At 37.2% G+C, this 23262-nt stretch overlaps 1 protein-coding gene across 3 annotated transcripts in view; it reads right to left on the reverse strand.

Annotated features, from left to right (window-relative positions):
* SLC12A1 (solute carrier family 12 member 1) overlaps nt 1-20093 on the reverse strand; it is a 102383-nt gene extending 82290 nt beyond the window's left edge. Inside the window, exons 1-5 of one of the 3 annotated variants that reach the window (XM_017545113.2) lie at nt 20068-20093; nt 18398-19003; nt 6638-6769; nt 6407-6482; nt 63-158 (exon numbers count right to left, since the gene is read on the reverse strand). In XM_017545113.2, coding sequence (XP_017400602.1) covers nt 63-158; nt 6407-6482; nt 6638-6769; nt 18398-18817 — 724 coding nt within the window. In that variant the 5' untranslated portion in view covers nt 18818-19003; nt 20068-20093. Of the gene's footprint in view, nt 1-62; nt 159-665; nt 762-1284; nt 1381-6406; nt 6483-6637; nt 6770-18397; nt 19004-20067 lie in introns of all 3 variants that reach the window. The other 2 variants (XM_017545105.2, XM_017545119.2) reach the window with 2 other exon arrangements.
* Nucleotides 20094-23262: the final 3169 nt, after the last annotated feature.

Below are 23262 nucleotides of genomic sequence, written 5' to 3' on the forward strand. Positions count from 1 at the left end.
AAACTAACTCCAGACATGACTAGTTACCAAGCCTCCAGTCATAAGTAAATTAATCAGCTTACCTCCTCTTACTACTCCATTCGTGCAAATAGCAGACATAGAAATACCTGTGAGTGTCGTCACGACCACACTCAGGCCAATGATGATGACTCCAAGACCTGCAAAATCCCCCAAGAAAGGTGTTTGGTTCCAGTGCTGACAGAAGTCACCAGTACTTCAGGAAGCAGCAGTCTGAATCTCATCACAGAAAGGTCCCCCTCCCTGTGAAAACCTGAAATGTTCTAAAGAATCCCATTTCATGAAGGTCTAGGAAGCGCCTGAAATGTACTAAACTTTAAAACTGAAGCCAAGGCTGGGAATCATTTTCCAAGGAACATCAGCTAGACGTGTGCAGGTAGCCTGAAAAAGAAAACGTTTACCCAAGGGAGGTGCACATCTATAACGCACGACCTACAGTGTGCCAGAGAGATCCGTTGGAAAAGAGGCCAGAGAAGACCAGGACTATTCTAAGTGTACCTTAGGCTTCCTTCGGCATCCAGCTCCGCCAAATAGCCAGGCTTCAAGAACACGGGGCTACTTCCTTGTTCCCATCAAAAAGAAGTATAAAAAATTGTTTGCCTACCCGTAGCAAGTGATGAGGGCATTAGATATCTTAGAGATTTTACCTCCACGGACAAACCCGTTAGTTGCTATTGCAGAAGTTGACAACCCAGTAATAGAAGTTACCATGGTGGAAAGAAGAATTATGAGAACTCCAAGACCTGTTAGCAATGAAAGATAGAAGATATTGCATTTTACTTTTCTTCCTTGGATTCCCTATTGCTGCAAGCTACACTGCCTTTAAGTTTTCAGGTCCATCCCTCGGGCTCCAACGGGGTTTCTCTGTGCTAAGGAGAAACTGGTTTGCCTGGCATAAGGATCAAGTCGAAGAACTGCTCATTATGATGAAGGATGCTTTCCAAAAGTAAACACAATCTAAAGTGTGGCCTTGGAAAGGAAAAGTTGACTTATGCTGGTGTCCTGGGAGAGAGACTCTCCTGGTTGTGAAAAGAGAAAACATGGCATTTGACCTTCTTTCTTGCTTGAAGGAACCTGAATGAGAAAGTTGGGGGTTTGACAAAGGTTAATTCCTTCCCCATTTTTCTTACATCTCTTCGCCTGATGGGGGAAAAGGAACCAACTTGTATTACCTTTGAAAACACTCCAGAAAGGTCAGTGGTGAACTATTAGAGCCTGTGTTGCCTTTACCTTACAAATGATGGTGCGGGTCACAAGTTTAATTACCTCCTCTGACATATCCATTTGTGGCAATAGCAGAGGTGGATAAACCAGTGATACCAGTCACTGTCACGGCTAAGCCGATGATAATCACACCAAGACCTCAGTTGAAAGAGGAAAAATAAAGGTATTAAATGGTGGAAGAATTCATTGGATCATTTACATAAAAGCCAACATATCTAGGGTAAACATCAAAGGACCATATTTGAGTTTAACAATTTGGCCAGGAAATCACCATGGAGTACATGCTTAGCTTTGAAGTTTTCTGCTTGTAGTAGCTCAGGTTCCAGAAAACTCAAGAGCTAAAATGTGCAGTACTAAGTTGTACAAAACAAAACCACTAGGGCTGGTCAAAATTTAATGTGAACCCCATCTTATTATTATTATTATTATTTTTGGAGACAGTCTTACTACTTTTTTCAGGCTTGTCTTGAACCCTTGGCCTCAAGTCATCCTCCTGCCTCAGCCTCCCAAGTAGCTGGGGCTACAGGCTTGCCCCATTGTACTTGACAGAATCCCATCTTTGAAGAAGTTCTAGGCACCTATAAACATGATAATTGGCCTACAATTCCAAGCTGTCAGCATAACTAGAGATTAAATGTTCACCCTTCCAGGTTACTATCTTTTTATGTACATTTGTTCACACAGGGGTGGAGAACTACATACAGTATAGCAAATTATTCATCTGACAGATGGGTAAAGTGGAAAGAATCAAATTAAACGACATTAACTTATTGACTGTGTGAATTCTGGAAAGTTACTTATTATTATAAGTCATTTTAAATAAATAACTAAGCCAAAAATAGCAATGAAATTAGAAAGAATGCATGTGTAAAGTGGCTAGCATAGCCCATGGAACACAGTACACAATGGTATTGCTTTTTGATCATATCCACAATAGTCATAATATTTATTGCTTTTTAAAAACCTACTATAGACCCATCTTTGTGGCAGGTAATGCAAGAAACAGAAGGCACAAATAAAATGAAATTTAAAAACCTGCTCCAAGGATTTTATGGCTCAGAAGCTTGAAGATTAGAAGAAGAGGGAGAAAATGGTAGAGGACAGGATTGAAGGAAGGTGTGACTGCTTTGAGCTTCAAAAAACACATAGCTAGGAGGGTACAGAAGGTTATCAGAATATACCACTTTGGCATAAGAATTATTTGGAGCTGAGACAACAGAAATGAAGCAGATACAAGAAAAGTTCTCAATCCCCTTTCTATTTATCTAAAAACAGGACATAAATTTCTCCTCCCTCCCCTCTCTACCAGGAAGCAGAGAAGCTGGTCACCAGAGACAACTTTGAACTCTGATCAGCCTGACAAGGCACCACAGCCATCTATACAGCAAGCTATGCTAACTCTCGTCTTCCATTCCCTTCCCTATGTATTTACCTTGCCACCATTTGCCACCCTATGAATAAAAAGTCCCTTTCCTTTGTTTTGTCACCTCTTTACAATTTAACTGTTCTTTCGTTAAGATGATATGTAAGCCCATGTTCTAACCACCCCTTTAAGTCACTCATCACTGAGTGCTCCCATGTGTATGTACCATGTACATGTTAATAAATTCTGTTTTTCTCTTACCAATCTGACTTTTGTCAGCCTAATTTATAGGCCCCCCAGCCAATGAACCTAAGATGGGTAGAAGATAACCATTTTTTCTTCCCTACAATACCCTCTTTAATGGAGGCCGACCCAGAATTCAGGGAGAGGGCTGTGGAGTTACAGCCACTGAACTCACCCTGGCTCCATCCAGAATGCTCTGGTTTGGGCTCTTTGGTAAGCTCCCTTATGTAAAGTTAATGCTCCATAGTTGTTGGCAGGCTCTCTTGTCCCAAGGATGGTTAGAAGGGTAGTTAGCCAAGAGAGGCTGTTACCTCTCTGGCCATGCCCCAAGAGAAGGGAAAGTGGAAGGATGTTAAGGGAAGCAATGGGAATAAGTCAAGGTATTAAAGGCTGGTTCTTTAGCCCTTGGCCATCCCCTGGCTCTAACAGGAGCCTTTAGGCTATTTTGCAGGTTAAAGAACAGTATGAAGAGGCTAAGGACAGGCTGCAAACTTGGACCACATTGCTTTGGACCCTGTAGACTCTTAAAAGCTAGAAGTAATAAAAAATAGTTGCACTAAATTAATTCTTCATATCTATTGCAGGGATACTATGGTGAGCAGTGCCTCTATATAACTATGTGGCTTCAGGTCCTTGTGCCACTAAAGGTGATTTATTTTGCATTTGTTTTGCTCCTGACTTTTTTGGAAGAGGCTTGACAGAAAGTGTTTAGCATACCCCAGAAACTCTACAGGACCATATAATTTGCATTTCATAACATTAAACCTACTCCAACCTTATTATTTCCTTGCTGCTATTTTCCTTTTGACTCTAATTTTCTCAACAATTCTTAATTCATCCATTTGCATTGTATATATTTCTACAAACCATCTGAAATCTTTGAACAAAGTTTTATACTTTTGAACAGCAAGGGATTTGCTTCTTTCTCACAACAAACATAAAATCCCAGGGTAGAAGGCAGCTTGGAGAACATTCAGTTCATTGTTTCTGAAATTGTGGTTCTTGAACCACCTGCTTCAGGAAATGCCTGGGGTGCTTATTAAGAATGCTTAGACCTACTGAGTTGGATCTTTAAAAGTAAATCCCAGGATTCTGCAGTTTCCTAACCTAACTTTCCAGATGATTCTTTTGCATCCCACAGTAGGACAACTAAGCACCCTTAGCCTATCTCAACTTGTGTCTACCTGTTCAGAAAGGTACTCTAGCTTTATCTTCAAAGAATTCATTGCTCCTTAATATTTAGAAAAGAAAGGGAAACACTGAATATAGGTGACTTGCTTCAGGTCATACTGGCTTTTCACACCCAACTTCCTTGCCTGATGGTTAAAATTTTTGGAAACCATCTTGCCCCAGCAAGGTCTCCAAGACAGAGAAGAACAACTAAACAGCATTATCAGCTCATTCCACCCTTTGCTTTTGGGAATACGGCCGTCAAAACTAGTAGCCCAGAATGGTTTCACAAGGGCTATAGCTACTGTGACTCTTGGCTCCAGATTCCTCTGGCTCTATTCCCAGGGTCTGGGCTTAAAAATGTATTCAGATTTCTTCCTCAATCTACCCCCAAATGAAGAACAAATAGATGTAGTTGTTTCTTTTCTTCCCCAACAAGGAAAACCCAAATGGGACCCAGACGGCAACTTAACTCATTTAGTTTTAGGTTCATAGCAAAGGCCAGTAAACCTGAGTAAGGTTGACAGTAAGTTTCTAGTACTCACTAAAGTCTATCTTCTGAGAATGAATGAATGAATGAAAGAAAGAATGAAAGAAAGAAAGAAAGGAAGAAAGAAAGAAAGAAAGAAAGAAAGAAAGAAAGAAAGAAAGAAAGAAAGAAAGAAAGAAAGAAAAACAAACACAAGCCTCCATTAAAAGGAAACCCCATTGAACGCTTATTAGGTAGACTTTTACTCTCTTCTAATTTATAATTTAACTACTTTAATAAAAAGACCTTTACTAAAATTAATGTCTGATAGTATAATAAACCATTTAGCAGAAGATAGCATTCTTCATACTCCACAATTTTGCAATAAACTCAAAACTGGGTTGACTGTGAAGAGTAATGTAAGATCTGATTAAAGTTCAGATTATTGCCCAAACATATGGATGTTAAATAAGTTGCATTAAAAAGAATCACTCTTGCCCTTGGCTACTCTCACACCTCCAAACAAAGTAATGTTTCTTGATGATCTCAATAAGTTACTAAACTGCCCTTAAAAACCTAATTTTGCATGAAACCCTGGAGCAAAACCTTGGCAATATTAAGATGCAGATTTTCCATGGAACGGCATATACTTATTTTGGACCCTGTGGCTGTGAGCATTCATTTGCTATGCATCATAAAACCGGCAAGCAGCCCTCTGTCAGGAACCCAGCAGTTGCCAAACATGAAACATGGAAAAACTATGGGAACTGGCTCCAGTTTTTCAATTTACAGCTTAGCCCTTTCTTTTTTGAGTTAGTCTTCCTGTGATGCTGAATGTGTTTTGAGGAGCAAAGGCAATAAATAACGACCAACTACCTTTTAAAATGTGAATTGAGATACCTTTTGGAGTGCTATCTGAAAGCACAATAGAACTTCCATACTCTTGAGACTGACTGTTCTCCCAAAAGTGAATTCATAATGTATTTCCCATATATGGAATAGAACATCATTAATTTTTATCTCATTAAATGGGAAACTTTGATAAAATTCAATTACATTTTTCATAAAAATTTTACTAATATACTTTCAACAAAAAAGATTTGCTAGAAGAAATAATATTTAAGATGGAATGTAACATTTAAAACATCAGCTAATTGCTGGGCACGGTGGCTCACGCCTGTAATCCTAGCACTTTGGGAGGCTGAGGTGGGTGGATCACCTGAGGTCAGGAGTTCAAGACCAGCCTGGTCAACATGGTGAAACCCCATCTTTATATTAAAAAAAAAATCAGATAATCACTTAAAATAATGTCATTATTATCCATTTTTCATTTAGGAAAAAATAACAGTAATATACATTATCTTAGTCATTTCATCTATCACTTTAAGCTTATATCTGGCAATATTTGATTAACCTTTGTTTTCTTACTGCTGGTGCTTGAAAATAACACAATTACTTTCTTTGGAAAAAGTTCAACAATTCAGCATTTTTATTAGTCAGGTCACATTTTCACCAGTTTTCCCACAAGTTATTTTTGTTCAGTGAAGTTTTACCAATTATTACAAGAAGGATACTCTGTAACAAATAAGAGGCAAATGTCAGTATGTCCCCAAATACAAATATTATTACCTAAAATTAACCTGCTATTATATATCCGTATACCTATAACTCTATCAAAAGACAGAAACATCTCCTAGATCATTCACCTGTTTGGCAAGCTGGAAAATTCCAGTTTCATAGGAGTTAACTCTTCACCTTTTCTTTCTGACAAACATCATCAAAGAAGCAAAGTAGAAGGTGCCCAAGTGTAAATTATTTCTGTGACCTTCGTCTCACATTTAGCATTAATGGAGAAAACAGGTTGCTCATTGAATTTATAATTTACATAGAAAACTACTTAGGAGGGGAAAAATGCTTACCAATTCCAGCTTCTCCAACAATCCAGGAGAGGCGAATGAAGAGCATGACTCCCCAGATATTCAGCATGCATCTTACCTGTGGATAGAAGTGGTACTGAAAAAAGACAGGACAAACAACAGTGGGACAAAACCCGGAGCTCTTCATAACCCTGTGCCCAGGACTTGATCACTCTTAACCCACCAGAACACTGAATGAATGGTTTTCATTTGTAAACAGAGGAGCTTTCTCACCAGCACACCTTTCACCCATCCAAACTTCACGACACCAGCTTGATCATCTTCCTTATTCTCAGCTTGTTCATCTCCAGGTATCCCATCACCATTAGCAACTCTGTCAGCTGAACTTGGGGCGACTGCCACATTCTGCATTTTGTAGATAGCAAAAACACAGTAGTTGGTCAATGAACAATGGTTCCATAAAACTTTTCACAGCACATCAAAACGATTGAAGTAAAACTTAAAAAAAAAACCCAAACAAACTAAATATATTCTGGTCATTTTAATGAAATTTTTATTTTTTGCCCCAAAAGCTGAAAGATACATTTTGTGAGCGATTTTAAAGTGTTTTTAAGGCTGCAGGGGTGGTAAAGAGAACCTGAGACGTCTTCCACTAATGGGAATATTTCCTTTGGTGAAAAGTCAGATTTGGATAAGTTTAGCACATAAAGATAACTTAAGAGAGAAGGGCTACAAGGAAGGAACAGCCAGAGTAAATGAGGGTCTTTGGGAGTCATGTTACGACCAAATAGAGAAACTTCCTCAGCTAAGCAGAGGATCTGCACTTCTTTCCGTGAACCTCCCTGTACTTCATTTTATTCCTTCATCCATCCATCCATCCATCCATCCATCCGTCCATCCATCTATCTATTTTTTTGAGACAGTCTTGCTCTGTCACTTAGGCTGGAGTGCAGTGACAATCTCAGCTCACTGCAACCTCCGTCTCCTGGGTTAAGGTGATTCTTATGCCTCAGCTTCCTGAGTAGCTGGGACTGCAGGCTCATGCTACCATGTGCAGCTAATTTTTGTATTTTTAGTAGAGACAGGGTTTCACCATGTTGGCCAGCATGGACTTGATCTCGTCACCTCATGATCTGCCCCCCTCAGCCTCCCAAAGTGCTGGGATTACAAGTGTGAGCCACCGTGTCCGGCTGACATGTTTTCTAAGAAGACAAAACAAAAAAGTTTAAAGTATTCTACAAAAGTTTAAATGCACTGGATGATGACAAGAATGTTATTCCTATAGAAGTTTCTTTGAAATTCAGTTATGCCTTTGAGAATTGTTCAATGTGCTAGTGTCTTATAGAAGACGTTTCATAACTGATTACTAGTTGAATAGAAATAAGAAGCAGGTAGTATAAATAAGGGTTTAAACTTTTATACAGTTTTTTTTTTCCCTGTGGTCTGATTTTGAAAAAGACTTCCCTTTTCATTAAGATAGTATCTGAGTTCAAGATGGTAGAAAACAGTTCCTTTTCTGTCAAATTGGGAATAGTCCTCTATTTCAAATTTCTTTTTAAGATATGACTTTGAATAATTTCAAATGCATCTACTTAATTTAGCTTATCTGGCTTCTACCTGGCTCTTTGTGAAGACTGTACTTCTTTGAGCTTTGAAAAAGTTTTCTTTTCTAGGAAAGATTTTGAAATTACTGGGGAAGACTATTAGATTGAGCCCTCAATTACCATGATTATAGAATGACTATATCTTATTTAAGTGGTCTAAACTAGTTTAAGTCCAGGATGATATGTTCTGATGATTGCTAGTTAAGAAGTCTTGGACAAAGGCATTTTTCCTCCTTTGAAATGGGACTGGTGTGAAATAAACATCCATTTTTATTATCAAAGCTTCATTTTAGGATGACTGAAACTCCTGCCCTTGCCATACTCAAAGGCTCTTGCTTCTTTGGGCTAAAGTATAGCTTACCCATGGCAAACTACCCTCATCTGGGCTATATACCCCAAATGACTTTGGCTTCTTGTCTTCTTCCACCCTGTTCTTCTTGTCTTTTTATTTAGTTATTTACCCTTCCTGAAGTAAGTGCATTTTCTTTGTCTTTGTAAGGATTTCTCTTCAAACTTTCTTCTTCCATGAGACTTTGTTCATGATACTATGGTGACACTTGGATAACCAACATAATACAGTGTCATAAGAGTCACTGTGTGACAAGTGAATCAGAGAAAGATTTAGCGCTTAATTACCATTACTATAGGATGATTTTAAATCGTGGGTTACTTTTTCTCAGTAGCAACCAAAGGCTTGCCATAGAGCAGGCCATCAATAAACAATGCTGAATCAGTCGGGTACAGTGGCCAATGCCTGTAATCCCAGCATTTTGGAAGGTTGAGGCAGGAGGATTGCTTGAGCCCAGAAATTTGAGACCAGCCTAGACCACATGGCGAAAACCCAACTCTACAAAAAATTTTTAAAAATTAACTGGGTGTGGTGGCATGCACTTGTAGTCCCAGCTACTTGGAAGGCTGAGGTGGAAGGAATGCTTCAGTTGGGAAGGTCAAGCTGCAGTGAAACACAATCGTGCTACTGCATTCCAGCATGGGTGATGGAGTGAGACCCTGTGTCAAACAAACAAAAACAATAATAACAAAACAACGCTGAATTCATAAGGTGGACTTGAAAGTTCATGCTCTCTACCACTTAGGAGCAGATATCCTAGTTTCTTCTCCATTCTTGCCTCCTACTTATCTTTCATCTCTACGGGACAGTTCATTTCTTGTTGTTTCTTCTGGGCAGGTCACATTTAAAAGGGGAGAAGGAGGGAATGAATCCTAAGACAGATTATTTTATTATTTTCTGACAGTATTGGGAAAAAATGAAATAACAGAGGAGACTGAAGTTAATAATTAAAATTTAGTTTTTAATTACCTGAGGAATATGTTAATCTTAGATATCCTCAGTCCCTATTTGCGCACATAATTAAAAGCTAACATAATATATTCACACCAATGTAAGAATAAATGCAGTCTGAAAAATTGAGGCTAACCTGGTGGGGCAGAAACTGGTAATCTATATCAGCTACAAATGCAGACCAAGTATGTAATTCAAAATTTTTTACTTTTTAAGAAGTAAAAAGAAATTGGTACAATAAATTGTGTTTAGATATGGACCCTTGCATTTTAAGGATTTATTTAATCTTTAATATATTTAATCTTTGGAGAATATATTTCTAATATTTGCAATATAAGTATTTATTAGCAATAGGCGCACCCCAACTTGTAGGGAACTGAATCACAGGAGTGTTTTAGTATTTTACTTAATAAAATATATATAGAATATTATTTCAACATATAATCAGTATAAAAATATTAGGAAATATTTTACATTCCTTTTTTAATATTAAGTCTTTGATATTCAGTGTGTACATCTCAATTTCGAATAGCTATGTTCCAAGTGCTCAATAACCCCATGTGGTTACAGGCTACCATATTGGACAGCACAGGTATACACTATGCAGTCAATTTCAGATGCATGAAACATTGGAGGCTGCTTTTCAGTCCATTAAAAATTCTATTTTCCTCTGAAATAATTCTATACACATATGGCAGCTGAAGAGGTCAAATATAACTTTCATTTTCTCATAACTAAAATGTATAATCAATGAGAACAGGGAATTGAGGGATGTGTTAAAATGTCCATGAATGTTGAAGAGATTATTTGGTTAGGAGATCCATTTATTTGGTTTGATTTGAGAGAAATTTTTTAAAAAAATTATCAATATTCTAGTTTATCAAGATCCTATGGCCAGACCATCAGCAGCTACTATCTTTGGGAGAGGGCAATTTTTTTTTTTTTTCGTAGATTAATTGGGGATCCCAAGAGACACAGCCTTAGTCTCCTGCCTTTTTTAAAGATAGTCTTGGGAATAAAACCCATGTTTTCTGACTAGACTTGAATATTTGGACCAGGAAGTTGCTCTGCTACCTGATAAACTCCAAATATCAGCTCCAAGGCTGCCTATGACCCTTAGATATGAATTGATGAGAATATCCAAGACTGTAAAAAAAAAAATCTTACAAAGTAGGCTACAGGATGAATAGGATATTTAAAATTTCCTCTAAAATAAGCATTCCTCCTGATGGATGCCTTTCCTGGTCACAGTGTAATGGTTCTTCAATTTATCACTAGGACTTCACAATATGATGCAAAAAGAATATTCTATGAGAGGATGGCAGAGAAACCAATAAATGTGCAAGTTAGTAAAGCAATCATTTTCTAAATTATCCAAAAGTATAGTAAATGTAGGGTGTTCAACTCTCCCTTAGATATTAATAATGCGCTTGACTCGCTAGAGTTTCAGAGTTTTAAATATATTTATACCATAGAAGGGGAAAAAAACTCAAACGTACCTTTTTTTTTTTGTTGACTATTAAGGTCTGATAGTCAATTTACAAGCACAGAAGCCATTTCCATTGCTTTCTCTCATTGAAAGGAGCCAAAAAATCCTATACCATACAAACTAGGATACTTGGAATCTAGTTTTGGCTGTGCAATTGACTCAGGGTGCATCCTTCATCAAGGTGTTTAACTGTGCTTGAACACTGCCAGTAAGAATAAATCCAGTGGATTTCGTGAAAATCTTATCTTGAAGTAATTTACTCTAAGGCAAAATTATTTTTTTCTGTTTGCCATCTTACTATTCTGACACGGCAAAGCAAATCTTGGTTCCACTCTTGAATAAATGTCTCCTTGGTAAATCAGAACAGCAACTATAAACTCATCATCAAAGTACTGAACATGACTTTGGGTGGAGGGTTTGTGGGGATTTGATGGCTGTAAGCTTTGTAGCAAGTGGCCTGCAGTCTCCCGGCTGGTTCATGTTCTTAAGACCAAAGTCTCAAAGACTAAGAGTTTTATGATTGCTGCCTGAAACTAGTTTTTCCCCTCATACTTTGAATTAATTTGTTTGTTCATACTCCATTACCATAAACGATGACCCATAACCTTTTATAAATGTATTCTAAGTTATGTTGCTTTAGGGAATGATTATTTATTTACCAAGAATTTTATGTGTGCATTAAGGATTCAGGAAAAGTAAAATAAAGTATGTTTAAAAAATGAAAAGAAAGACCATTTGATAAAAGATTATCCCTACTCCAATTTTGACAAACTAATGAATCTTCAATCACATGCAGTTTAAAGGGCAATGAGCTCCTGATGATGAAAGATTATTTAATATATAATGTGATTTTCCAGAATCCAGAAAATCATTAGATACCTTTATAGCTATTATCAAAGCAGAGGAAAATAAATATATTTCCTCTATAATTTCCAACTAGATACTATCTGTTACTTATACCTTTATGTCTATTATCAAAGCAGGGGAAAAGAAATGCTCTTTAAGTTCTAACAAGAAAATATTTACCACTTATACATTCTTTGGAATTTTGAGCCTTTAATCTCAGGTTGATAGAATTCTTAGACCACCATCAATAGACAGTTCCATAAATATTTACACCTAGGTGATCCCCCTGTTGTTGTAAACTTTCTTTTATTATTGTCATATTCAAACATATGTAAAAGGAATGAGAATAATCAAATAAATCTTAACCAAAATAAATCTTGAAACTCTTATTGAGTTTCAACAATGATCAACATATGGCCAAACTTATTCCACCTAAGCCCCTCCCAGACCTGCCACTCCGTTATCTAAAAACCAATCCCAGTAAGAACCAGATAATTCCTAAGGCTCATTTCAGAATAAAAAACATATGATTCTAGCCAGATTTCCATATCTTATTGATCAACATTGTTATGTTTATACATTTCTATCCCTTTGTGATAAAAGGCAGTATTTTAAATTAAGACAATGAAAGGATTGTTTTTCTTGTTTTGAAAGTTATTACACATTATGCCTATAAAACACTACCAATGGTCACAATTTGTAATCATAGTGTATTTACTATAGCTGAAAACACATATCTCACACACAAATCGACTTGTGTTTTTGATAATTTAGGACAAAAGTTAGCTATGTGCAATAGGCTGACATATGAAAAAGAAAACTGAAAGGTCAATATTTTCCAGTGTAAGGGAACTACTATTCTGCTTGTCATCTATTACTAAACTATGTATAATAAAAAATTAACACTCTTTGTTTTTGTTTTTTTCCCCACAGATTATTTTAATAGTGTGAGCTCCTTGGGGAACTGGCCTTGAATACTAAGAAGCTCTAACAAGTATCGGAATGAACTCAGGTGCAGAGTTTCACTCCAAAAAATATTTTAGGGGTGGCTTCTGGTCACCGGACTTTAAGGCATTTATTGCTTTAATGTTAATGTCTATTTTATTTGGCTGTTGTTAGCTTAGCAATTATTTCTAATTTCAGATATCCCCAATTTGAATGATGAAGTTGCAAATTTGAACTTTGAAACACTGTAGAAAAGGTTATTTTCTATAGAAAACATTTGTACATTTTTGCCCTTTTATGGAAGATGAGCATTAGATACATTGATTTATGTGGTTTAATGTTTGTTAACTTGACTATATTTCCTTTATTCGTATCCATAACAATGACATTTGGTTTACATCACAAAATTCTAGAGGAGAGAGGTCAAGTCACTTTAACTCACTTTACACAGAAGCTCTTGTAAATATAGGCTTAATAAATGCTTTCGATTGTGACAACAAACGATTGAGACATAATTAATTCTGTAAGACAAGCAATATGATCTTTCGCCACAGTCTCAGAAAAAAGGACTGAAACAAGGAAGCACCTACTGCTCAGCCCATCATGACAGAGTGTGATTTTCTCCTTCATGCCTGAGTCCCATCATTCTCTACAGCTGTTGAGTGAGATAAAGAAAAGTGCCATGGGAAAGCAGCCTGAGGATGGAAAGCAGTAATGAAGAGCAAGGGCTCTGCAATTCTGCAGACATGGGTTCAACTCATAAGCCATGTGACATGGGTTTCTTGACCTTGGAAGTTCATTGACTTTTGCAAGCCTTTGTTTTCTCTTCTACTAGATCCATAGCATTTTATAAAACTTTCAGTATCCATAACATAGCAATAATAATAGTACCTCCCTTGAGGGGTTATTGTAAGGATTAAGTGAGAATTTTTTAAGTGTGATCAGGGTCTGACACATAACAAGTTCTCAATAAAAAGCTGGTTATCACTATACTGCATTTAAAGTTAATGCTTTTATTTACAAATTATTTTTAGTTAAGAGCATAATGATTCAAATATACAGTCATTCCATTGTTTTTGTTTTGGATTAGTTTCTATAGAGTTAGCTTCTATAAGAATAATATGTGTCTTAATTTTATAGTATTTTATACTTTTTATAGTTTCTTTCCATGACATCAGAACACATGGCTTTGATAGAAAATCTATACATTTCTGTGAGTCCTTTTTAGTTACATTTTTCTTAAATGCTGACAACAATGGCAGTTAGTAAGGCAGAAAAGGAGTTCCATTTTGGTTAGTCCTATAGTAAAGAAGTGGGTATGAAAATTTGGCCATAGGAATTACGCTGAATACTGAAAGCAAAATTTTCTTTACAAAGTAAAGGTGCTAGATTAATCTTTTTTGCCAGCTGTCAAATAATTGTTACATTTGTTTAAATATAGAAAGATCTCTAGCGTATGTTTGGTAAAAACTGCAGAGTGCAAAACCATGTGGAAAATACGTTCTGGTACACGTTTGGAAATAAATATCAACAGAAAGTTATATTGATAGAAATCCAGATATTTACAGATATATGTGTATGTTTATATAAGCCTAGAACATTTCTGGAAGGATTTACAAGAAACTGTTAGTAATGGTTGTCCTGGAGAGAATAACTGAATAGTGATGTTAGATGAGAAACATTTTATTACATATTTTTTAGTACTTGTTAAATATTTTATTAGTATTTGACTTTTAAAATAAAAAGCTAGTATAAAAATCACCACTATCATGATCAATGATCATTTACTGAATTCTTACCCATTGTTAGCTAGACTTTATACTCATAGAAAGCAATGCTCACAAGCATCTTGCAAGGGAAGTAGAAGTTATACAGCTTGTACAATAGCTTGAGCAGAGCAAGTAAAGGACAATTGTTTTTCCTGCCTTTAAGTAGAGTTTTCAGAAATTTATAATTCACAGTCACCAGTAGAGGCATTTAGCTCTTTACTAACATAGAAAATAAAAAGGATTTATTCAATTACTATCTCAAATCACTGGGATTACTAATTCTGTCAATATCTATCACACCTAGAGTTTCATTTAAGGTTGAGCCTTAATGTCTTTTGAACCTGTTTTTTATTTTACCTATTAGGATAATTTTGTCATATAACTTTTTTTCTCACTTGGAAATTACAACGAAAATTTACACAAAATCCAACTGGTTTCTGACTAACCATGTTCTGCCATTAAGTATGAATATACTATTGCTATTATAACTTTTAAAAGCATTATAATCATAGTTACAAAAAGTATTGCCTAGCTTATACTATGTCAATCACCTTCTATTTTTAAACAATTTAAGTAAACACAATTATTTATCTTTTTTGCATTCAAAATCTGTATCTGAGCATAATCATGTAAGTGTCTGAGTATCATCATATACTGTTTGTTCTATCAATGATTTCTAGTTGTGATTTGAGGAGCTACCATAAAAATGTCAAGGGCCACAAGGAGGTGGCAGCATAGCTATAGCACACTGCAGGTTTCACTCCTTGTATTTGAGGGAGATAAAGCAGGAAACAGCTGAGTCAAATTCACTAGCAAGCAATAAAGAGATCAACTGAAGAAGGCACAGACTGCTACACATGGAGAAGCAGGCTAGACCAAACAATTTCAGCAACACGAGAACGGGCCTGGCTGCAGAAATGTGCCCATTGTAGCAGATTCTGTGGTTGAATCTGAATTCTGCTCCTAATTGGGCTATGTGGATACCTCTTCATGATTTAATCAAGATGAAGTTTCCTAGATAACTGAGGGTCAAGTCTATAAAAAGAATAGCTTATTACTATACTCGTTCAAAATGATTATTCAGAGCTTAGATCAAATATTTAATGTTTCAATTTGCCATTCCTTTCAGTCTGAGAATAAAAATGTTTTAAGTCAAAGTTTAGTCTTTAGTTTCATTTTCTCTCTTCAAAAGTGATACAATATTCCAAACAGCTATCACTTTTGTCTAATGCAGCTGTAACATTCCTACTGTGTGGTCATTTAGATGGCTTTTTTTTTTGAGGCGGAGTTTTGCTCTTTTTGCCCAGGCTGGAGTGCAATGGCATGATCTGGACTTAACTTGCAACCTCTGCCTCCTGGGTTCAAGTGATTCTCCTGCCTCAGCCCCCAGGTAGCCAGGATTACAAGCGTGTGCTACCATGCCTAATTTTTATTTTTTTATTTTTATTTTATTTTTAGTAGAGACAAGATTTCGCCATGTTGCTCGTGGCTGATCTCGAACTTTTGATCCGCTCACCTCAGTCTCCCAAAGTGCTGGGATTACAGGCATGAGCCACCATGCCAGGCCTTTAGATGGCTTTCTAATCGTCTGTTCCTTCAGAGCTTTTCTCCCTTTATGAAAGATTTACATAAGCCATGGCTTTTGCAATTATAAATAAGCTACTTTTCTCTGTCAGGAATGTAGTCCTGAGAGCAATGTGAATTTATTCCATTTCTTTTTTAATTAAGTTAGAATTCTATTTTCTTTTGTTGTAAATTGAGGAAGTAGATGAATGAGAATATTTAAATTATGATACTAACTTTAAAAAAGGAGGCAGCTTTAAAAATTATCATGTGTGATGTGGTATTGTGGGATAGAATTTCACGTCTTTTTTTAAAAAGAACTTTTGTTCGTTTTAATTCTTCAGAAAAAAATTGAAATCTCTTTTTATAATGCCCTATATTTCTCTTTCTGCCCTTTCTATGTCTTGGAAACTCCTGGTGCCTGCTTCTGTCAACTTTCTTTTCCCTTTTCTTCTCCTTTTTCTGCCATTTTCCTTTTCTCTCCCGCACATAGAAAAGGACAGTGACACCTCTGCTGGATTTCAAGAGTTTAAATTGCCTGCCTTCCAAAAAATCTTCGTGGGGTCTGCTACCATGTTGTCTGAAATTGTCATATTGCTAACTTCTTTTGGTTAAAGCATCAAATATGCCAGATAAAGTCTAAAACTTATGTCTATAAAGAAATCAGCCATTTGGCAGACTGTTGCTGATTTAGTAGACAGGACTAGCAAGTCCTTTCCCCCCCCCGCTTTGGTGGGGAAAGGGGATAAGGAAACAACATTAAGAACATGGGCTCCTCCTCGGGAAGTCACTCAGTCTCTGGGGGTAGGATCCAGAGTCAGGGACGCTAGCAGCCAAGGCAAATACATTTTGGAGATGGATTTTCTTGTGGGCGGAAAGGTGAGCAGAACCTAAAGAAAGATTTTCCCTTTTATTAGCATCTTTCCCGAGAGCAGTATTCCTAGACTCTCTGGAGGGGATGATCACTTAAAAAAAACACTGAAGGAATCAATGGATGAATACATACAAAAACAACTATTTCAGTCATTTTCTTCTCTCTCTTCAACCTGAGCAAGAGTAAACTCATTTGAATATGTGACATCTAATCATTCTTTTTAGTAGGTAATTATGTTCCATTAAGAATGATATTTATTCCAAACTTGTCTGAAAGAGCAGGAAGATAAAGCTGATCAATATATTTTGGAGAAAGTTATGGAAGACAAAATCTACTAAGTTATAAGATTAGAAAAAGTGCTGCTTCCTACTTCTAACAGACTTGGGAACCCTGGCTATATTCCTTAAATAATGAAAAGTTTAGCCACTTCTGCTGCTTCTGTACTTAAATTTAATTTAGTTATTTTTATATGCTTAAGCACATTCAGGAGCCTCAGGCAAAGTTTTAAAGTGGAAGGGATAAAATGCTCAATCTTATAAATCTCTGCTCTCTCTTTAAAGAATATAAAAAATACCCGTATACACTAAAGGCTGGCACCCACAGTATTAACTACTGTGAGCACAAGTGTTTTGCTTTTTATACAGTTGACATGGAGACATTAATACTGATGTGAAACCAGCTTCGTATTCAGTTTGACATGTTTAACCAAGTGTGAATTAAATAGACTATAAAAGTAAACAAGGGAGAACATAACATATAGAGTTAGTTCTTTAACTAACTCATGCCTAACGTTTAGAGTTAGTTCTTTAGTTCTCTATCCTAAGTCAGAAAATTTGTGGAGCCCAGCACAGTGGCTCATGCCTGCAATCCCAGATCTTTGGGAGGCCAAGGTGGGAGGATCCCTTGAAGTCAGGAGTTCGAGACCAACTTGAGCAACATAGCAAGATGCTGTCTCTACAAAAAATAAAAAAGTCAGGTGTGGTGGTGCATGCCTATAGTCCCAGCTACTCAGGAGGTTGACGTGGGAGGACTGCTTGAGCCCAGGAGTTCAAAGCTGCAGTGAGCCAGGGTCTCACTAACACACTTCAGAGCTTGGGTGACAGAGTGAGACTTTGCCTCAAAAACTAGAAAAAATTAAAAGAAAGACTGGGTGTGGTGGCTCATGCCTGTAATCCCAGCACTCTGGGAGGCTGAGGCAGGTGGATCACGAGGTCAGGAGTTTGAGACCAGCCTGGCCAAGATGGTGAAACCCAGTTTATACTAAAAATACAAAAATTAGTCGGGCATGGTAGCAGGTGCCCGTAATCACAGCTACTCAGGAGGCTGAGGCAGAGAATTGCTTGAACCTGGGAGGCGGAGGTTGTAGTGAGCCGAGATCATGCCACTGCACTCCAGCCTGGGCAACAGAGTGAGACTCCGTTTCAAGAAAAAAAAAAAAATTCCAAAGAAAAAAGCACCTGTGAAATGCTTTCTTGTGTATTTTCTGCTTACTGAAAAGTAGGGACAGTTTTGTAAGTAAGATGGATGGTGTTTGGAATAGACTTCTCCTTTGACTGTTTCACATTCATAATGTAATGAAAGAGAAGGAAATGACCTGAAGTTATGAATAAGGGAGGACACTTGCCTGCGTCCTTCAAGCTTACCTTTGCGAGTTGCTCGTGAATCTCAAGCAGGCTGGGTCGGCTGGCCTTGGGCCCACTGATGCTGCCAGTGTTGCGATAGTACTCAATCTTGGGAACCGCATCCATGGTGTTGTGGCCAAAAGTTTGTAGGTAGTATGTCTTTGTGTGAGAATCATAAGCATGAAAACTGGAATCTGTTTTAGCAGTTTCTCCACTTTGGAGGAAATTGTCATAGCACTCCTGATTCCCAGGCCTAAAGCTGATTCTGAGTCTTTTCTGAGCTTCATCCCCAAAAGAGGTTTCTTCGTAATGTGGTGGATCAGTGTCATCATTTGCAGCTGCACTGCTCTCATGGTTCTCATTTATGACATTAACTTGAAAGCGACTGGTATTACTGGGCACCGAATCCAGAAATATATTGGAAGAGTTGTTCAGTGACATCTTCCAAAACTGATTTTTTAGTAAGCTATCTACTTTATGGTTGTTTTAAAAAATCTATATACTTCTTCCTCAAAATAAACACTAATGTGCTTCCATTAGGGAGCTCTTGGCTTTTGTTCTAGATGATTCAATAAATAGATTCTTGATATATTGTCTCCTATATAATCTTCAGGATGTTCTTCAAAGCTGTCATTGAAAAAGAAAATTAAACTTTTTCTGAGTAATACAAATGTATTTAAGTAGGGTGGGATATAAGGGAATAGTTTTCTTTTACAAGACATATAGTTTTAAATTCATTTCAGTAAAATTTATCAGTGCACTGGAGTTCACTATGACTCTAGAAAAGATGTAATTCTACCTACTGAATACAGTAAGAACTGACGAGAATGTTCTCAGCCTAAGACATAGTTGGCCGACAGTACTAAATGCTAAAACTGCAAAGTATTCTGATAGGAATGACAATATATGAAATATAAAACAAAAAAACCAAGACTTCTAAAAAATATGTTTTTGCTAGTTTATAAAAATCTGTACATGTTCAATTAATAAATTTGTTCCAAATTTTGTTACCTATGCAACAAGTGAAAAATTATGTTTTAGAATATGTATTTAAAAAATACATCCCATCAGGATGATGTCTCTGTAAATTCTTGGAACTTTTACTATTCTTTAAAATATTTCATTTGCTCATACATTTGTTTGTTTTGCAAATACTAACATGAAACCCTAAAAAATATAAGTATTTGGGGTAAAGAAATAAGTCACAGCCCGTAAAAAAGTCCTTGGCTATATTTAGGTAAAATACTCATGCTCTACTGACTCATTTTAATAAAATGTCCTAAATAATTGAGTGGCTTATATTTGACTGTGAGATGAATAGACTTCATAATAATTTTCACAATTTCATAGTACTGGCCTGTCTTAAAACATTTTCTTTAGAATTATGTTTCCTTATTTATATCTTATCATTTGGCTTTTCAAGGAAAGTTCTAGAAAAATGAGATAAATACAAACAAAAATTTGCCTCTCTCATGCAGTTATTAAAGCTGTGTCTTTGCATTAAAAAAACCCCTCAACTTTATTTCCCAAGTAACATTTCCTGGGGAAATTATAAGTGAAGCTATTATCTTTTCAGTTTTTACAAAACACTTCTGTTCATAGTCCTTGACACCCTCACCTACTCTTTAGATTTTACTTTATGACATAATATTAAGTATGATTTTTACCCTGCCCAGAAACGCTCAACTTACCACCAAGGAGCCTTCTGAGGAAACGTAACGTGCTTCAGCGTCACCCAGGACTATATGGGGCACTTAGCTTTCAGCTCAGAATGTTAGGCTTCTGCTTATTGGTTAGAAACTTTCTTGAAAGAGATGGCTGTGCAATGATTGGCCTGGAATAGCACTGTAAGCTCCACCCAGTCATTAGCCCTGAGGAACCTTAAGTACCACATCAACTGGTAACTAGTAGTAAATCATTAATCCTTTTAGACAGAAAGTAACGTAGAGTTTCTTTAATTCATAAGGAGAATGGATTGCTTAACAGCAATCATCCAAAAAATATGAGCATTGCGTTAGTCATTTGGGACTAGATAAATTGAGTTTCACCGTCTTATTTCAGATGAGTGCTCGTGACTTCCTATTGTTTAGCATGTGTATCAAAATACAGCTCTCCAGAGCGAATTTCTAAACTCTGTACTAGAAAGTAGTATCTGAAATGATTTTATCTTGCTTGTAGTAGATATTACCTTGACTCTTCTGCCTGGGAAGTAAGCAGATTGAGAGTGGAATTAATGATTTATTGAAAACCTTTCTACGTATGGGAAAACTGTTTTTTGTTTGTTTTTGAGACAGCGTCTCGCTCTGTTGCCCCACGCTGGAGTGCAATGGCACCATCTCGGCTCACTGAAATCTCTGCTTCCCAGGTTCAAGCGATTTTCCTGCCTCAGCCACCCAAGTAGCTGGGATTACAGGCGCCCACCACCAGGCCTCGCTAATTTTTTGTTAATTTTAGTAGAGGCGGGGTTTCACCATATGGGCCAGGTGGTCTCAATCTTTTGACCTCAGGCGATCACGCCTCAAGAGCCTTCCAAAGTGCGGAGATTACAGGTGTGAGCCAACAGGGAAAACTATTTTAAGCAGGAATCAGAGTGTGGGTAAGTATCCCAGTGGCACTACTAAATGACCTTTCTGTCTCCGACTGGAAAAACAATTTTTTGTCAAACTGAATTTTTGATTTTCGTTGAGGAAAAAGTTTTTCTTTTTCAGATCTGCGAGTAGGTGATTAACACAGCAAACAATTCCTCTCTCAGGTCTGTCACTGATTTTCATTCAGGATGATTGAATGAGTCCTCTTTGTTTCTTGTAAGAAATGATTCAAGTGATTTCCAGTTGTCTGGGTAGCTTGGTTGTGGCTAGGAGCAAGACTGAAGTCAGAAGGCCCAACCTATGTCCTGGCCCTGCCACTTGCTGTCTGTGTGAACTCAGTCAAGTTACTCAATCTTTCTGTGCCTTAATTTTTTCATCCGCAAATGCAGATGTGGATAATAAGGGTACCTACCTTGTGGTAGAGTTATTGTGAGGAATAAATGAGTTAGTTTGCGTATGAAGTTTAGAACAGCAACAATTTGTACCTAATGCTTGCTCTCACTATTTTAGCACTATTTACAATTAGGCAGAGATTTTTACTTAGCACATTCAAGATTTTGAGGTGGATCATTAGTGATTGGGATAGATATTATGTCTATAAAAATAAATGTAAAAGTTAGTGAACTGAAACAGGATTATAGAAGTGTCTAGAGATACCCTAAGTAAAATCCTTTAGATTCTCTTTGTCAGGTAAATGTCATGCTAATCAGTCAGGCTAATACTGTGAGGCTATGTCAGAAATAGAGACAGAATTACAAGGATGTACCTATAACTCATTCTACTCTTAAAGGCCACCAGTATAAGGCATTTATCTGTTAAACAAAGGGTTCTGACTCCTCATATAGAAAGTGTTTAGGCATAGGAATGGCACATTTCAAATTCAGGTGGGTGGGGCTGGTTGTTTAGATCAAGACAAGGGACAGCTAGGATGGGGCTGGGACCCAAAACAAGTTCCAATTCACCAGACCAGGACAGAAGCCATGAGCTGACATCCTCCAACCCTTTGGGGAGCCACTTACTTACTCTGCAACCTTTTTTCCTCTACCAATGACTGTGAATACTTCTGATACCAGTCGATTTCTTTTTTCTTTCTGACTGACTGCCTGACTTCAGAGTAGTACGAATTTGTTTTAGTCTTGGTCTTACATCAACCAGACATTTTCATTCTAAGCCTTTTATCTCTCACTGTGAAATGAAAGTCTTTGTTCTCTGTTAAGGGGATTCAGGCATCCTGGAACAAATGGGAGATGGTTTTCAGGGATATGGATGAAATTACACCATCCGTAAAGCCAACCTTGAAAGGTGAATCTGACTTAGGCCTTTCAGACATGCGGGAAAGGTAACAGAAGCAAGCTATCTTGAGGTATGCTCCTCTATCTTTCCTCCTGTCCTCTGTGACAAGGCTTTTGGAAAGGGGAAGCTAGAGGCTGATCCAGAAGTGACATTGAACATCTATTCCTAGAATAATTAACACTTCATGAAATTTTCATGTTGTTTTCACATTGTAACCAGACATTGTAGTTTCTGGTTCTGAAGCTACAGATGCTGACTTTCTTACTGCCTCCACTCCCCCCCAACCAAAAAAAAATCTAGGGCACCCAATAGACCACAAATAAAAACCACAGAAGAAGACTCTTTTGGTTAATAGAATTTTTCTTTAGTGGATTTGGAAATAATATTACGGCAGAGTTGATATACTTGAAAAGCTTATGGGAGTTGAACTTCCAGAAACAATGCTCATGTTGTATAAAGTTTTCCTGCCTCTTGGTTGTAAGTGTCTTTCTTCCTTTGAAATAAAGGTCTGGCCTTGTGTTGTTCTAGTCATCAAAATGGAGGGTCTTCTCTGGGATACAAATGAAACACCTGGTACTTTAAAAGCCTTGGTCTCTAAAGAGACATCCAGTTTCCTGGCACAACTTTCAGTATGTTCAACTGAACTTGGACCAGTGACCTGTTCTTGGGCCAAGTTACTAACTGACTATAAGGTGTACCAGGCCTACATTCTTGAACCAATTAGGGTACAAAGAGCCTCCCTGAGGTGAGGATTTGGTCCGGAAGAGTCACAGCTAATTATAGATATGTTCTAAATCGATTATGAGAGGGAAAGCATCGAGGAAACTCATATAGAGACAGCTGGTTTTGAAATGCCATAGACTTGAGCAGTAAGCATACCTATAAGCTATGTGGAAGTATTGAGGACATTGTCCAGGGATATAGCAGAAATTAAACTGCCCAAGTTCAATCCCTAACTTAACCATTCCCTAGCTATGATGACCTCCGGAAGTTAGTTAATTTCTC

This window comes from Cebus imitator, unplaced genomic scaffold (genome assembly GCF_001604975.1).
Source record: "Cebus imitator isolate Cc_AM_T3 unplaced genomic scaffold, Cebus_imitator-1.0 Scaffold9, whole genome shotgun sequence".
Lineage (NCBI taxonomy): Eukaryota > Metazoa > Chordata > Mammalia > Primates > Cebidae > Cebus > Cebus imitator.